The 17,816-nt window shown below is 43.9% G+C and overlaps 3 protein-coding genes across 3 annotated transcripts in view; 2 read left to right on the forward strand and 1 right to left on the reverse strand.

Annotated features, from left to right (window-relative positions):
- Positions 1-7,478: 7,478 nt before the first annotated feature.
- On the forward strand, positions 7,479-8,549 carry LOC123108614 (probable carboxylesterase 17). Its single transcript, XM_044530363.1, has one exon. The coding sequence runs from the start codon at positions 7,479-7,481 to the stop codon at positions 8,547-8,549; it is 1,071 nt and encodes a 356-aa protein (XP_044386298.1).
- A 2,097-nt stretch (positions 8,550-10,646) lies between these two features.
- LOC123102406 (aspartic proteinase nepenthesin-1) lies at positions 10,647-12,243 on the forward strand. Its single transcript, XM_044523758.1, has one exon. It carries the CDS (start codon positions 10,750-10,752, stop codon positions 12,067-12,069), a length of 1,320 nt encoding a protein of 439 aa, XP_044379693.1. The 5' UTR covers positions 10,647-10,749; the 3' UTR covers positions 12,070-12,243.
- Positions 12,244-14,212: 1,969 nt separating this feature from the next.
- LOC123102407 (eukaryotic translation initiation factor 2 subunit gamma) overlaps positions 14,213-17,816 on the reverse strand; it is a 5,258-nt gene continuing 1,654 nt past the window's right edge. The window contains exons 3-9 of the mRNA XM_044523759.1: positions 17,494-17,555; positions 16,649-16,761; positions 16,259-16,361; positions 15,522-15,749; positions 15,220-15,438; positions 14,871-15,131; positions 14,213-14,789 (exon numbers count right to left, since the gene is read on the reverse strand). Coding sequence (XP_044379694.1) covers positions 14,487-14,789; positions 14,871-15,131; positions 15,220-15,438; positions 15,522-15,749; positions 16,259-16,361; positions 16,649-16,761; positions 17,494-17,555 — 1,289 coding nt within the window. The 3' untranslated portion in view covers positions 14,213-14,486. The remainder of the gene's footprint in view (positions 14,790-14,870; positions 15,132-15,219; positions 15,439-15,521; positions 15,750-16,258; positions 16,362-16,648; positions 16,762-17,493; positions 17,556-17,816) is intronic.

A 17,816-nucleotide genomic window follows, 5' to 3' on the forward strand; every position in this document is an offset into this window, starting at 1 on the left:
CTAAAAAGAAGCATGATCAGAGGAATAAGAGAAAGGGGGGGCTCATGGAACGAAGCAAGTTTATCGACAGATCACTTTGCCTCCGACTGATCAACCGCAGAAACCACAAATGAATGAAACCACAAATGCTATGGTGGTGTTTACAGCGGGCGAGGTGCGTTCGGATGGTGATGAGAAGGAGTCAGGGAGGGAGCCAGAAACCAAAAAGAAAAAACTGACTCCCACTAACTCTCAAAACTCAGGATGTTCGGCGGCGGCTGCAGAGCAGCCCCGCCGAGAATGATGAGTTGCCTCAGCTGGAACTGGCGGGGGCTTGGGAACCCCGAGGCAGTTCAAGAGCTTCGCAGCATTGTGAAGCAGGAAGGGCCCGGTCTCTTATTTCTCATGGAGACCAAAATTTCAGCCAAGCGAGTGGAGAATCTACAGAACTCTCTTGGTTTTGCGGGATGTTTTGCGGTGAGCAGCGTTGGACTCAGTGGGGGACTAAGTTTGTTCTGGTCTGCTGAGCTAGATGTTGAGCTCAAAAATTATAGTTCTGCCCATATCGATGTTATGGTGCAGAGGAAAAATGATACGTCCAAAAAATGGCGTGTCACAGGATTCTATGGAGCTCCGCGCGTGGAAGATAGATACCACAGTTGGAGATTCATGAGAACTTTGTTTTCTATCCGGCATGAAGCATGGATGTGCATTGGGGATTTTAACGAAACGTTATTCGGCTCCGAACACTTTTCTCTCTCACCAAGACCCGAGTGGCAGATGAAAGCGTTCCGGAAAGTAATGGATGAGTGTGCAATGGTTGACTTGGGCTGGTCAGGCATGGAATATACATGGGATAATAGGCAGTCGGGTAGATCAAATGTTAAAGCCCGGCTGGACAAAGCCTTTGGCAACACAGCACTTACTGATTTATTTGCAAATGTCAAAGTTCGGCACATTGTTGTTGCGGAGTCAGATCACTGTTTTGTCTTAGCAGATCTAAGGGAAAACTAACTTCCAGTGTACATCGAGGGCCCAAACCCTTTCGATATGAGGACATGTGGCAGACACATGCTGATTATGACCAGCTCATACTAGACTCTTGGCAGAAGGGGTCGGGTCGGCACGGCCTAGGTGGCGTGGTTGAGGCCCTGAACAACTTACAGACACAGTTATCTGCATGGGGTAAAAGGGAGTTTGGTTGTCTTGCTCGCAAAATACGTAAGTTACGTGAACAACTAACACGGCTGCGGAGTCGATCTGTGGGCAGTGGGCCGTCCGAGGAGGAGAAAGCGATTGTGAAGAAGCTAATACTTGCCCTGCACCAAGAAGAGATTTGGGCCCGACAGCGGTTTAGAGTACCATGGCTGCGTGAAGGAGACAGGAACACGAGATATTTCCATGCCCAAATGTCTCAGCGTAAGCGCATGAACCGGATCGAGAAACTTGAACGCTCGGATGTTACTATGTGCACCACTCCTGAGGAGGATCGGGAAGAGGTCCAAAGTTTTTTCGAAAATTTATACATGTCTCAAGGTTTTCGGCAGATGGAAGATCTGCTCGAGTATGTACCTAGCAGAGTTACGGACCGGATGAATTACGAGCTGCAAAAGCCATACAGGGCGGAAGAAGTTAAAAAAGCTTTGTTTCAAATGGCACCGTCAAAAGCCCCAGGAGTCGATGGGTTCACCGCGGGATTTTTTCAGCGACACTAGAATCTCCTAAAGGATGACATAATTCCAGCGGTGCTCGATTTCTTGAGTGGTGGTGAACTGCCAACGGGTATGAATGACACATCCATCACCCTAATACCCAAGGTACGTTTTCCACAAAAGATTTCCCAATATCGCCCGATCTCTCTTTGCTCCGTCCTGTATAAAGTTGCTGCCAAAGCGATCACTAATTGGCTGAGAGAGTTTTTGGATGATATTATTGGATCGGAGCAGAGCGCATTCGTCCCGGGTCGCTTGATAACAGACAATGTCTTAATCGCGTATGAAAGCGTGCATGCCATGAAGAGAAGGAAGAAGGGAGGAAATGCTGCTTGTGCTATTAAGTTAGATATGATGAAAGCGTATGATCGTGTTGAGTGGCACTACCTCGAAGCGATTATGCTAATGTTGGGGTTTGGAATGGAATTTGTTCGTCTCATTATGAAGTGTGTAACTTCAGTGCGGTTTGCTATTCGAGTAAATGGCGAGCTTCTCCCTTTCTTCTCTCTCTCTCGGGGGTTCCGTCAGGGTGACCCCGTATCACCTTACTTGTTTCTGCTTTGTGCTGAGGGCCTCACTTCACAGCTGAATTTCTATGGAGGGGCTTATATCGACAAAGGCATACGGGTTAGCTATCGATGTCCGTGGATCAATCACTTACTTTTTGCGGACGATAGCCTGATCTTCCTGCAAGCTAAGGTGCAGAGTGCTTATCGGTTGAATGAGATTCTTCGTATCTATGTGGAGTGTTCTGGCCAAGCAGTGAATAAAGAAAAAAGTGCAATATTTTTTAGCCCAAACACTCATGATTCTACAAGGCTTTTACTAAAGCAAACGCTGCAGATTTCAGTGGAAGCTTTTGGTGAACGCTACCTCGGCCTTCCAACGGTTGTTGGTCGAATTACTGGAGGAACTTTCGACCACATCGGGGAGAGGATTTGGTCAAAACTCCAAGGTGGAGTAGAGAGACTTATTTCATGTGCTGGAAGGGAAGTTAGAATTAAAGCAGTCGCCCAATCAATTCCCACATACAGTATGTCTTGCTTCCAGCTAACGAAAAAAGTGTGTAAGAAGTTGGCCTCGCTTATGGCAAAATACTGGTGGAGCAATAACCTTGATCGCCGGTCTTTACATTGGTTATCTTGGGATTCTTTGGCTGCACCAAAAGTTAAAGGAAGGATGGGATTCAAAGACTTACAACTCTTTAATTTAGCACTACTCGGCAAGCATGGGTGGTGCTTGATGACGAATCCCAACTCTCTGTGTTCGCGGGTCTTGAAAGGAAGATATTTCCACTCCTGTGATTTCATGCAAGCCACTGCACCAAAGTTTTCTTCAGCTGTGTGGAGGGCTATAATCGCAGGCAGGGAAGCGTTGAAATCGGGCTTGCTTAAGCGCATTGGAAGCGGCACGACCGTTTCTATCTGGGAGGACAAATGGATCCCTGATACCAGAACTATGATTCCGGTTGCTCACATTGGTAATGCGCAGCTACAGCAAGTGTCTGATCTTATCGATCCTGAAACTTGGCTCTGGAAAGATCAGGTAATCAAAGAGAACTTCATACCATCAGATGCAGACGCCATTCTGAACATCCCCCTAAGGATTGGCGGTGGTGATGATATTCTGGCATGGGCTTTTGAGAGATCTGGTTCATACACTGTCAAGTCAGCTTACCGCGCTCTCGTGACTCAGAACGAGCATTTGGCTCTAGAGGAAGGGACGGTAGTCGAAGCATTAGCGACAGAGAAACAGTTATGGACCACATTATGTAAACTAAAGGTTCTGCCAAAAGTGAGAGTATTTTGGTGGAGGGTTTTACAAGGTATTCTGCCAATAGAATCTACACTCAAATATCGACATATAGCAACAGTGAGCCAGTGCAAAATATGTCAGCATGAAGATGAAGACATGATGCATGCATTGTTGAATTGTTCCCACGCGAGAGGGCTTTGGACTCAAGCTCCGGTTTGGCTTGGGGTAAAACGACCTGATCTACACCCTCTAACATGGTCAAAGGATATCACTTGTGATCCCAAGTTCTCTAAGTCCGATCGAGCCAAACTGGTGACGATCATGTGGGCTATTTGGACGTCTAGAAATAATATAACTCATGATAAAGGTGGTCTCGACCCAATACAGTCCATGAAAATGACCAGAGATACTTTAGCTTTGCTTGATCTACCAAAGGCTCAGGCCCGGCTGCTTCCGGGCCATGGATGGAGGCCACCGGAGGAGGGGGAGGTCAAGATAAACACTGATGGCAGTTTTGCATTGGAAGCTCGAAGAGGAGGGGTGGGAGGAGTTGCTCGATCTCTTTCCACTTTCAGAGCTGCATGGTGTAAACCTTATCAGGGGATTACCGACCCCCTTATCTCTGAAACCCTAGCAATCCGGGACGGTGTCATATTTGCTAAGCTCAGGGGTTATGAGAGAGTCGTGATAGAATCCGACTGCCTGGAGGTCGTTAATCTCTGGAACTCGCGGCATGATGATAGGACTGTTGTGGCGCCCATCCTGTCCGAAATTTTGGAGCATTCTTCTAGTTTTAAGTCTTTCTGTATTCAATATATTTCGAGAACAGCCAACTACCCTGCTCACCTATGTGCTAGACATGCAAGCACACTGGATGTAACAGAATGTTGGTTTGACTCTGCCCCTGGCATCATTGTAACTAGCCTCCTTGCAGATTCTGCAGAGGCTTCGATTGTTGAATAAAGCTCCAAATATTTCCCCGTAAAAAAAAGACAAACTAGAACACGTCCCCACTCCATCCTGGCCCTGGCCCATTTATTAATTTATAATTTTTTTAAGCTTCAAAAAATAAGTGGGTGAGGCAGTATCGAACACCCAACCTCTTGTTTTATGTATACCTACGGTAACCAACTAGGATAGCGCACCTCTTCCGCTTGGATTCTTCTTTTATTCGTCTTGTTGTGTATTTTATCAGTTTGTTTTTCTTTTTTGCCTTTTTTTCTTCGGTTTATTTTTCTTTATTTCTTCTTATTTTTCTATTTTCTTTTTTCATTTTCTTAAATTCGTGAACATTTTTTAAATCCCTGAACTTATCTTTTAAATATGTGATCTTTTTTCATATAAATGAATATTTTTCAATATCGCATACTTTTATCAATTTCAAGATCTTTTTTTCAAAAAAATTAACCTTTTCACTAATTATTTAACCCTTTTTCAAGTTGATGAACTTTTTGAATTTCACAAACTTTTATCAAATTCGTGAACTTTGTTTTGTCAAAATTGTGAACTTTTTTTATTTTGCGATTTTTTTTCAAATTTGTGAACTTTTTGTCAAATTCTTAACCTTTTTCAAACCGATGAACTTTTTTCAATTCCACAAATTTTTGTCACGCCAGGAAGCTTGCATTGCACATCTCAGCTGACACATGTAATCATATATAGGATAACCTTCCCTAAAAATAATAGTTTAACCCTTTTGAAAATTTGAAATTTCACACAAAGTGTGTAGTGCCTAATTCTTGGCATACATAATTTGAAATATCATTCTTCGTAAATCAATATTCCTTTCACGTACATTTCACCCAAACAATTTGAATACCTTCTTTACTCAACAAAATAATATGAATACTCTTTTTATCGCATCAGCCAAATTTAGAGTGCATGCTTTCTAATATGCTATCTATTTAGGAATAGACATAGTAGTTCATAACCAGGCTGATAGCAAGTCTATCACCCAATTCTCCTCTGCTGAAGCAAGGTTACTTGCAAATTGCAATGCAAGGTTGGATGAACTCGCATGACCTGACTCCAAGCAGAAACGGGGAAAAAGGAATTAGAGATTCATCTGAAAGTCCTAAGAAAACAATAGCACCCCAAAGACCATGTGCAAGGAAGGGTGAGAAAGGTCCTTTTGAAAGCACGTTGATTTTCGACATCCGTCGAATGGCTCCAATTTTTTTCCACCAACTTATATGATAAATTCAAGGCATCGTGCCAAATTGTTTGGATTTTTAACAAGTTTTGCATTTTCTAGAGTTTTCTCGGTGAAAAAAAGTGATAAATGGGCGGACGTGTCACAACGTGCAAATGGTGTCAGAAGTTGTTCAAACCTAGCATGGATGTTTCATATATCCGTGTCAAGATGTTGCAAGAAGTCGGGGTTATTCATCCATAGAAAAAAAAACACCTATTGAGAGGAGTGGGCTAGACTAGGCCAAACGGGTGCATCAGTGAGCATGTAGTTTCTAATTAAGAATGCCTCTGTTATTTCCAATTTTTGGCATTATCAATCAACATGAACATTCTCCTATATCCTAACAATCTATTGAAATTAGTGAACAATTTATGGAATTTCAAATTGTGTATGAAAATTTTATAAACTTGAACACTTTTTCTAAAACTGTGGACAAATTCCCAACAATTGATATTATCCACAAATTGCAAACATTTATTAAATTTGTGGCCAAAAATGTAAACGTGAATAGTGTTTTTAATTTCAGAATATTTTTAAAAATTGTGAACAATGTTTGAAAATATGAACATTTTTGGCATTACAAAAATATTTCAAATTTTTAGATAGGTTTCAAAAAGGAGAAAAACAAATTAAGGAAAAAAGAAAAACTAAAAATAGAAAAGAAAAAAAAGCTTATGTTTTAGCCCAACTAGGCAATGCATCTTTCCTGTCGCGTGCCTGTTGGGCCTGCCCAGGCATTCATGGATTTGAAAAAAAATCATGAATTTTAAAAACAGATGCTCACGAATTTGAAAAAAAAATCCCGGGCATTGGAAAAAGTTCATAAAGTTGAAAATAGTACTTGGATGTGTAAAAACGTTCACAGATTGAAAACAAAGTTCACGATATTAAAATAATATTTCCGAATTTGAAAAGTTCATGGATTTAAGAAAAGGTTCACGATTTAGAAATAGTTCGTGATTTTTTAAAGAGAATTAAGATCAAAATAAAATTGAAAAATAAAAAGGAAAATGGGACAAACAAACTCCCCCAAAAAATAAAACCACAATTTAAAAAAAATCATGTTTGGAAAGATGTTCAGAAATTGTTTGTGTTTCAAAATTTTGTTCACTTTCAAAGTAAAATTGTTCAAATTTCGTTCACAAATTCCAAAACTATTCAGCATTTTAAAATTGTTCGCATTTTTAAAATAAAAGATTCAGACTTTTTCAGAAAATATTTCATGTATATGTACGCTAGTGTGTTTTCTTATATATTGAGCTACCAAACGGGGCCTAAATGTATACTGTCATACTGGCTGAATATAGCTATCATTACACTACCAATTCAGAAGAAGAAAATGTAGCTAAAAGGACAAAGTATAGAGTTGGCTGATGAAAATTTGATGAAGTGGAATATACCTTCCGGATGAATGTATAATGTAGCGTGTATAATAACTCTATGGAGAACGTGGAAGGAGCAACACTACCAGATTATGCTAGTCAATCGTGTGCACCAATCCCTTCTATCTGACATTTCCCATGTCTTAATAAATCAACCTTGGAAATTAATTTCAGCACGGACGGCAGCAACTAAAAGTATTTTGTCAGAACCAGGATGTTATTTTACTTTCACATAGAGACAAGAGAGAGTAATGTCAACAATGACAGGGCACAACTAAACTATAGAGTTTAATAAATATGAATACCCCTCGCCCCCAGCAAGAACATTATTTAGCTAACTAATAACCCACCCTTGAAACCTCTATATAAGGCTTCGTAAGAAGTGGTTATCATCCCATCAAGCGACACAGCCAACATAGTTCAAACACACGCACACGTACCAAAAGTCACTAGAGAATGGCAGACACTGTCTGCTGCAAGAAACTAGTGGAGGACATCGGGGGTTGGATCAAGGTCTACGACGACGGCACCATCGAGCGGTCTCCGCCTCCCCCGGAGGCAAGCCAACTAGCAACCACCATTGCGCCGTACGATGTGCCGCGCAACGGTGTAACGGTGCACGACATCCGGGCCAACCCGCCTCTCCGCCTCTACCTCCCGGAGGCGGCTCCTTTGGCTGGTCGCCGTCTTCCGGTCCTCCTCCACTTCCACGCCGGCGTGTTCTGCCTGACCGACCCTACCTGGTCGCTGTACCATTGCTTCTATGCCCGTCTCGCCGCTTCCATCCCCATTGCCGGTATCGTGTCCATCACTCTCCCCCTTGCTCCGGAGCACCCGCTCCCGGCGGCCATAGCCGCCGGCTTTGCCGCCATTGACTGGCTGAAGTCGCTCGCTCAGCCAGGGCTGCTAGCTGAACCGGTCCTTGAGCCGACGTCCGACCCGGTGGGGAAGCTCAAGGCCGTGGCCGACTTTTCACGTGTCTTCCTGATAGGTGACAGCAATGGAGCCAACCTGGTGCACCATGTTGCCGCCGGGTTCAACTCGGCGGAGCCGGCCTACCGGGGCCCGGTCCGGCTCGCCGGAGCCATTATGCTCAACCCGGGTTTCTCCCGGTCCACTCCAAGCCGATCCGAGTCGGCCGACATGCAACTGGACCCGTACGTGGACTACAAGCTGGCGGACAGGCTCCTGGCGCTGGCACTCCCCAAAGGCGCCACCCGAGACCACCCCTACATTTGGCCCGTCCGGGACGACGCGGCGGCGGCAGTTCTGGCCATGCCGCCGCTTCTGGTGAGTGTCGCGACCTTGGACACGATGCGTGACCGGCAGGTTGAGTATTGCAACGTGATGCGGCGCGCTGGGAAGGATGTAGAGGTGGCGCAGAGCCCCGGTGTGGGCCATATGTTCTACCTTAACCAGGGCGCCCCCGAGCCGGCCGACGAGGAGGCGGCGGCGCGCATCGCCGAGCTCATCGAGGCCATCAGAGGCTTCGTCGGCAGGCGCCACGGCTGTGTCGCTCGGATGTAGATGTGTGTCAGTGTGTGTCCATTGGTTTGCGTTGCTGTTCTGAATCATATGCATCTTGTGTGGGTCTCTCCTGGCAATGGGTTTTGTGAATTGTGAGTGGTCTTTCACAGTTTAGCTGGAATGTAATGTGATGATTTCATATATTTTTCTTTTCAAAGTATTTACTTTCCAAAGCTTCAATTAAGGTTTTTTTAACATACAAGTACACACTCAAACGCTTATATACACGTGCATCCACTCATACCTATGAACACGTGCGCACATACATCTTGCCCCTATGAGCACCTTCGAGAGACTAAGCGGCATATCATCTTAAGATTTTACAAAGACACCGTAGGCGTCTCGTAGTCGACGGAACGTCTCCTTCCACTGAACACGCATCACCGAAAATCCTGAAATAAATCCAAGAAAAATGCGAGCATCGTGACTTGAATTCTGATGAGCGAGAATACCATTGTCCTCCTAACCATCCAACCACAGGTTGGTTCGCCTCTTCAATTAAAATTTTAACCAGAATAAAATGATTGTTGGGCTATGTCGTGTCATGGGCACCATTTCTCTCATTATTATTGTTGTTGTTGTTGCTGCTGCTTGTGTGATTTTTCGCATGTTTTGGATTAGCTATTCCTTATAAACTGGATTAATCTTTTTCCAATGAAATATTCAGATGGGGAGCCATTCCATCCCGTTGTCAATTCAAAAAAGAAAAGAAAAAGGATTGTAACCTGAATGGTATAGATAAAGGGGAGTGAGTGAGGCAGGCCATAGTGGGAGGTTCCATAAACTAGTATTTCCTCTAATTTTCTATACAAGGCAACTTCGCTTTCATGTCAAACTTTCAAAACAAGGGTTATGTGTCACACACAAAAACTATTACCGAAAAGTTTTTTGAAATGTGCATCAAATGGTAAAATCTAAACCATTGGATGGTTTAAATTTTACTAATGATGTGGAAGAGAATTTTGTGACTTGGCAGCCTTCTGCTACGGAGTTCATTAAGGTTAATATTGATGCAAAAATACTGCGAGTGTGAGTGTGGTGGCCAAGAACCGTAATGGAGAAGTTGTCATTTTGGCATGGGGTTATATTGGGGTTTGCAATAGTGTGGATGAAGTGGAAATTGGAGTGACCCTTGCAGGGTTGTACATTGGTGTTACTCTAGACAAACCCATCATTTTAGAAACTAGTTATTCTTTTGTGGCCTCTTTTCTTGGAAATGATCTTCTAGACAGGTCTTCTCTAGTTGATCTAAATATGAAAGCATTAAGTATTTTCAAGATGATGATAAATTGCATGACATCCAAGATTAACAGAAGGACCAATAGTGTGGCGCACGAGATTGTGAAGTTTAGTTTTGATAGCTCTTCTTGATAGTGTTCAGCTCTGCGTGGCTAAAGTTATAACGGATGATTGTACGAATGTTTTAAATTAATTAATAAATGAGTGGTGTTTAAAAAAATATGCATTTTGTAACACAGTACAGACACAAGCGCTCATATACACACGCATACACTCACTCCTATGAACGCACATACGCACACCCTACCCCTATGAGCATATCCGAAAGACTGAACCGGCATATCATCTTGAAATTTACGACATACTCTTTATGACATACGACTCGTATACTTTGTAGGTAAATTAGAGATTAAAGTTAGACATAAAAATATGAAGTGGATTTGTATTTGTACTAATATACACTCCTCACCCCTACGCGCGAAAAATAAAGGTCCCCGATAAATTTTGAACGTTGGATTGTAAGCATTTCATCCCAAACGGTTTTTCATAGCAACTTTAGTTGTCAAGACGTGGCAACTTTGTCCCAGTTTGGCTTTTTTCAGAACATTGTCATATTTGCCAATCTGGCGTGAACTAAAATTGCTATGAAAAACATTCGAGTTATCATACTTAAAATCCGGACGTTCGGGACTTATCATCTCCGAAAATAAATGATATGAGACCGACCCCTACCTTAGACTCGTCTCACGCACGGTGCCACTGCAGTCATGTTCAGCGTCGGTATCAACAGTGATTGGTAATTTGTAAGTCTACCCGGCGTCAAACTATCTGTGCATTGCCACCCATTATCTATCCTCAAGAATGTCGCGAAGACGATAGCATCGATCGATCTATATTCATCCTCTATTCCCCCGCTCGATCGTCACTAGCGAGCAAACAGGGTCTAATCAAACGTGGAAAAATGGCGCGAACTTTGGTGTTGCTGCTCGTGCTACTGTGCTCCAGCGCAAGCCTCGTCACAAGTAGCACCAGCGCAGGGGCAGGGCTCCGCATGAAGCTCACCCACGTCGACGACAAGGCCGGCTACACCACGGAGGAGCGCGTGCGGCGCGCCGTCGCCCTAAGCCGGGAACGCCTGGCCTCCATGCAGCAGCAGCGTGGGGCAGTCGGCGACGTGAGCGCGCCGGTCCACCTGGCCACCCGGCAGTACATCGCCGAGTACCTCATCGGCGACCCGCCCCAGCGCGCGGACGCCCTCATCGACACCGGCAGCAACCTTATCTGGACCCAGTGCGCGACGACGTGCCTCAAGGCGTGCGCCAAGCAGGACCTGCCCTACTACAACCTGTCGAGCTCGGCGAGCTTCGCGCCCGTGTCGTGCGCGGACAGCGCCAAGCTGTGCGCGGCCAACGGCGTGCACCTCTGCGGCCTGGACGGCAGCTGCACCTTCATCGCCAGCTACGGCGCCGGCAGCGTCATCGGGTCGCTCGGCACGGAGGCCTTCACCTTCCAGTCCGGCGCGGCGAGGCTGGCCTTCGGGTGCGTGAGCCTGACGCAGATCGCGAAGGGCGCCCTGAACGGCGCGTCTGGGCTCATCGGGCTCGGCCGCGGCCGCCTGTCGCTCGTCTCCCAGACGGGCGCCACAAAGTTCTCCTACTGCCTCACCCCCTATCTCCGCAACCACGGCGCATCCAGCCACCTGTTCGTCGGCGCGTCGGCGAGCCTGAGCGGCGCCGGCGGCGCCGTGACATCCATACCGTTCGTGAAGAGCCCCAAGGAGTACCCCTACAGCACGTTCTACTACCTCCCTTTGACGGGGATCAGCGTGGGGAAGACCAAGCTGCCGATCCCCAGCGCGGCCTTCGAGCTCAGGCGGATCGCTGCTGGGTACTGGTCCGGCGGGGTGATCATCGACACCGGCAGCCCTGTGACGGCCCTCGCCGACGCCGCGTACAGGGCGCTGGGTGAGGAGGTGACCCGGCAGCTGAACCGCAGCCTCGTGCAGCCGCCGGCGGACACCGGACTGGACCTGTGTGTGGCACGGGACGACGTCGACAAGGTCGTGCCGGCGCTGGTCTTCCACTTCAGCGGCGGTGCGGACATGGCGGTGCCGGCGGGGAGCTACTGGGGGCCCGTGGACAAGTCGACGGCGTGCATGCTGATCGAGGAAGGGGGTTACGAGAGCGTCATCGGCAACTTCCAGCAGCAAGACTTGCACCTGCTCTACGACATCGGCAAGGGAGAACTTTCGTTCCAGACCGCGGACTGCAGCGCGCTCTGAGCCCCTAACCTTTGTGTCCTTAGCTGATCCCATTTTTTTCTACAGTTATTTGTACACCGCCCCTTAAAAACTTTCAAAGGGGTAAAATTGTCCAGTGCTAAACTCCTATACCCTCAACAGAACGTCTTATATATATTTAAGGGAGCACCTAGAACTCATGTAGATGAGATATAATTTGGTCTCATTCATTTTTTGAAAACTAGAACCGATACAATCCATGTCAGCACACACGCATCTTATAGCATCATATCCAATAGCTATAAAAGGTGAATAAGACCAAATTATATCTCATCTAGATGAGTTCTAACAAAACTGTATATTTAATAAGCAGAGGATCCTTTCTAAAACTAGAAATGATACCTTCACGTTGCAGCGAGAATTAGATGTGATAGGATAAACTTTAGTATTCTGATTAGCAATATGAGAATTGATACTCAAGCATATTTAATATATTGGATTAATATAGTTGTAGAAAATTTACATCTAACATAAATAACATTCTTGATGCATGCTAAGATGGGTATTTTCTTTCATGCATAGAGGCATAGTTGTATGTTGAGAGAATTATATTTAATGAGACATGATGACATGATGAATTGATACAGTTACATTTCAAAATAATTGAGTTAGTGAGATCAACTATTTAAGTATATATGATAAGTGTAGTTCATCTGAGTTAATAACATCTTTTAGGATACTAATTTATACCACTTGAGTTGGATTGGATAATTCGGATAGTACTTAATACCGCCATACAACCCTGTTATGCAAGTGAGCGCATCCTACACTCAGCTCGGAAAGCCCAGTGTAATGTTACATCTACAAAAGTTTCTTTTTCCAAACAAACTGATGTGGAGGACTATAATTGGTAATAGTCAGAGCGGCATACAGATTGCGTACATTGCTTCGTCGTGCGTAAACCCACTCGGACGGGGTTTTCTTTCCGATTCATCCAGCCGTTCATCTGTTTTCCTTTCAAACAACAGTCATCGATTACCTTTCACTACGATTGGGAAGCATACAGTATTATTGTCATAGTCAAAAAACTCAAACAAGGCACATGCTGAGAAAAATTAGGACCAACTGAACCCTGCTCAAGGCAAGACATAATAATGGAGTCAAATGAAATAGGCAATGTAGCCTCCTCTCAAGGTTGTAATTAAAAGTAGAAATTTATTTGGTAAACTAGCAACTTGTCCTCCTCAAAATTTATTTCGTAAACTAGCAACCTTTCTTGGCATCGTTCCTAAATATAAGTCCTTTTATAAAGATTCTGATATAAAGTACATACGGAGCAAAATGAGTGAGTCTACACACTAAAATACGTATATATGCATCTGTATTCAAGCTTTAATGCCCACGGAAAAGCTGGTGGGTCAAATACCTTACCAGCGTGCAAGACGGGGATGAGGATGGGACAGCATTACCCGGAGCAAAATGAGTGAGTCTACACACTAAAATGCGTATATATGCATCTGTATTCAAGCTTTAATGTCCACGTGAGAGCTGGTGGGTCAAATACCTTACCAGCGTGCAAGACGGGGATGAGGATGGGACAGCATTACCCGTAACCGTTACCCACCTTACCCGTTAAGGACGTAGATGTGGGCTCTAAAATTCGTAGATCACGTGTAATTCCTGTCCTTAACCACCCAAATTTTCACCCATCCCACCCCATTGGCCAAAAAGCACTAAAAAAGCCCTAACCTAGCAACAACATATTATTTATTATGCCAAAATACTATATATTTTTCCTATTGAAATGCTGTTGAAGATTGTTGTTAATTGCATGTCTAGGTTTTTCCACGGATAAAAAACCTGACAGGACGGGTATGGAAATATTTTTATCCCTGCAGACAAGTATAGGGATGGGGACGGGCATGGAAAAGTTGTCACGGGGATACCTCCTGGGTAATCCACATTGCCAGCCCTCGTATGTAGTCCCTATTGAAATCTTTTAAAAGGGCTTATATTTAGAAACAGAGCCCTCGTATATAGTCTCTATTGAAATGAAATCTCTAAAAGGGCTTATACTTAGAAACGGAGAGAGCACGTACTACAACTCGTTGGCAAGTAACATTGCAGTCAACAAACAAGGCACAAACTGAGTAAAATTAGGAGCAATACTGACAAATGGAGTCAATGAAAAATAGGCAAGACGATTAGGGCAAACCTGAACCAAAGTAGTAGGTTGCTCACCTACTAACCACGGCCATGATAACACAGCAAGTATAACAAATCCTAAATTCAGAAAACGAGAAAGCGTAGACAAATCCCGCAATAAAAAAACTTTCAGACTCATAATGTTTTCTCCTCCACCTCACAAGAACTGTACCTAGGAGCTCTCTGCCCTCCCACATTTCGCTTCTCTTGTTTCGCAAGCTATGCGGCTTTTCGTTTCAGAGGGCGGGTGTGCTTCAGAGCGGGCACGGTGGAACTTCGAGGGTCGCACCAGCTTGGATCTGGCCCCATCCAATGAGGCGCCAATGCTTCTCGACACGGCGGCTCAACGCGACCTTCTCGCCTTTACTTGTGCAGACGGGCGCGGTGAGCTGGAGCTTGGCGAGATCGTTCTTCACGGCGACCACACGGGCGCCGGTGGACATGGATCCGATGTTAAGCATCAGGATCTCCCCCTTGGTGAGCTTGGAGACCTTACCTGCCTTCTCTGTACCCTTTGTTCTGACACCCAGCAGCCTTCGGAGAAGGAAGAAGTTGATCTGCAAAGCAATGTCCAAGGATTGTCATTAATAGCTGTCTCTGTTTGGCTAAAATCACAAGGCAGCAAAGATTCGACAAACCTCGAGCTCCACGAATACGTCAGGGAGCGACCCGATTTCTCCTAGAACCTGGCCAACCAGCCTGTCAGCACGAGTCAAAGTTGGATCCATGGTTGTTCCCACACCAATAAGCCCTCCTGGCACAGCAAATTGGAGTTCATTCTGCTCAGCGTAGAGCGAGACAATCCTTGAATAGATTGGGGTGCACTTGATGTTGCCACTCTCATCCTTCATGACAATGCCAGGGCGAACTTCAATGTTCTGGTTCACCCTGAGGACTCCCTGTAAATTATAATCCACACTCAGTTTATATTTACCACACGAAAAGCAAGAACACTCATGATCTAATTCAGTTTATATATCTACATACCCTGAGAATGCTGCCACCTGCTACCCCACCCCTAATTTCATCAACCTCTGAACCAGGCTTGTTGACATCAAAGGAACGAATAACAATCATGTTGGGAGGTGAAGTGAAGTTCCTTTCCGGAATGGGGATTTTCTTAATAATGTATTCACAGATCACATCAATGTTGTACTTCAGCTGGGCAGATATTGGCACCACAGGAGCACCTTCAGCTATCGTGCCCTGCACATATGGTAGTGAAAAAGATCAAACCATGAAAGAGAAGACATGTATTTATAACACGAGAAATGACAAACAGTAGTGACCTGGATAAATTTTTGGATTGCTTCATGCTGGTTCATTGCTGCACTTTCCTGGATAAGATCAATCTTATTCTGCAAAATTATGAGATGTTGGAGACGCATGATTTCAACTGCTGCTAGATGCTCAGATGTCTGGGGTTGTGGGCAACTTTCATTTGCTGCTATCAGAAGCAAGGCTCCATCCATGATGGCTGCTCCATTAAGCATTGTAGCCATGAGAATGTCGTGGCCCTGTTCAACAAGGTAGATATTGTAAAGACATACAACATTTACGTAATATCATATTCAAGTTCCAATAATGAAAAGAATATGTAATGGTCCATCAGAAAACTCTGATGACTTCCTAATCAATATAATGATTCACTTGAATAATTTGGCGATACAATTAGAAGTGTAAACAGCCATTATAATTATTATCTATGGTGGTACAATTACAAGTGTAAACAAGCCATTATTATCTATGGTGATGCAAGTAAAACTGTAGAATGCAAAAATCTTACTAATCACTTGGGTAGGGCAAGAAATGGTCGGGCTATGTACTACTCCCTCCGTCCGGAAATACTTGTCATCAAAATGTATAAAAGGGGGTATATCTAGACGTATTTTAGTTCTAGATACACCCCTTTTTATTCATTTTGATGACAAGTATTTTCGGACGGAGGGAGTACCTGTAAGCATTCATGTACTAGATACGCAGAAGAGAACATTCATAACAGAAAAAGGGTAGAGCTACATCATACCGGGCAATCAACAAAGGAAACATGTCTCAGGAGCTTCATCCTAGTGTTTTCAAACCCAGGAACATCACAGGCAGGAGTATCTTCTTTCCCGCTTCCATAAGCCCTTTATATAATTGATGAATTGAAGTCAAATAGTGTCCAAGAGTTTAAAACCAAAGCAGTAATTTTGGGTCTGGTAAATAATCATACGTTATCTAATTCTGGGGATCAAATTTGAGATTTCAATCATGAGTTCTACATTGTATTCACTAGAAAATAATCATATGAGCATACAGGTTCAATAATTTATAGGAGCATGGAACAGTGCCCCCTGAAGTTCGTTGCTCTAAAATGTAGAGGCTGACAGTAATAGAAGCTAATCAGGTAAAGAAGATAAGAAATTTAGCATACTTGTAACACATTGGTCGTGGACATCTGTCATCTTCGCATTTATAGATTTTTGCATTAGCATATCCCAGCTTGATAGTGATGTTACGTTCAAGCTCATTCTTGAAGCGAACAGTCTAAAAATCAAAACAAAGGCATCAGACAATAATAATACTAAAAAAATTCCATATGGAACAGAATGAGCACATCAACATCCATTTAGTTAGTAATCATTCTAGAAATTATTGCAACAAACGAAGGTAGCATGAATTACAACAGTGCCATCACTCGAGCCGAGAACTAGAGCACTTATATTTTTTCTAATAGTAATATTAAATGAATTCCCAGACTATGCTATTATCAATCAGGTTTAAAGAAATCTGCAGCGCATTCCTAGCAAGTGCTAGGTGTAGTTTACTCATTTATTTAACCAAAAGTAATATTAGCATGATGTATTTGAGTAATATGGCAAACTCACAAGGGTTACTGATAAATGTGATAAATACTTAGGCCTCCTTTGGTTTGGAGGAATTTCATAGGAATTCTAGAGGATAGAATTCTTATATGATTTTTTCCTTTAGAGCCCTTTGGTTCATAGGAATGGATTCCTATTCCTATATAGGATTGGTTCCTATCCTCCACATTTCATAGGAAAATAAAAATGAGCCTAGACTCAATGGAAAAATTCCTTTGGTGTCAACCAAATGACATCTTGTTTCCTATTCCTACTCATAGGATTTGAGATACATGTCATCTCATTTCCTACAAGATTCCTATTCCTACGATAATCCTATCCTATGAACCAAAAGAGGCCTTAACAGGCTTTACACAGAATGGAAAGAAAATGTGGCCAACAGAATGAATGATACCTGAACTCCAGATATAGCTTTCACAACAGTAGACTTCCCATGGGCCACGTGACCAATTGTACCTGAGGTGTAACATAAAGATCGCAAATATCATGCCACCGCACAAAGTCACCTAAAATTCGGATATGACCCAAATGCCACGTAAAAATATAGATAAAAAACACAGTTCAAATAAGCGCTAGGCGTTAATCATGCGTTTGGCCACCTACTTGTGCATTGATAGCTTATGCGCTGCTTAGGCGCGAGTAGGTGTTAGTACTGTAGCATGAAGAAATAAGCTAGATGGGCTGGGCTGGCCTATTAAACCACAGGCCCATCTTCCT

The sequence above is a fragment of the Triticum aestivum genome, chromosome 5A (genome assembly GCF_018294505.1).
Source record: "Triticum aestivum cultivar Chinese Spring chromosome 5A, IWGSC CS RefSeq v2.1, whole genome shotgun sequence".
Taxonomy (NCBI): domain Eukaryota; kingdom Viridiplantae; phylum Streptophyta; class Magnoliopsida; order Poales; family Poaceae; genus Triticum; species Triticum aestivum.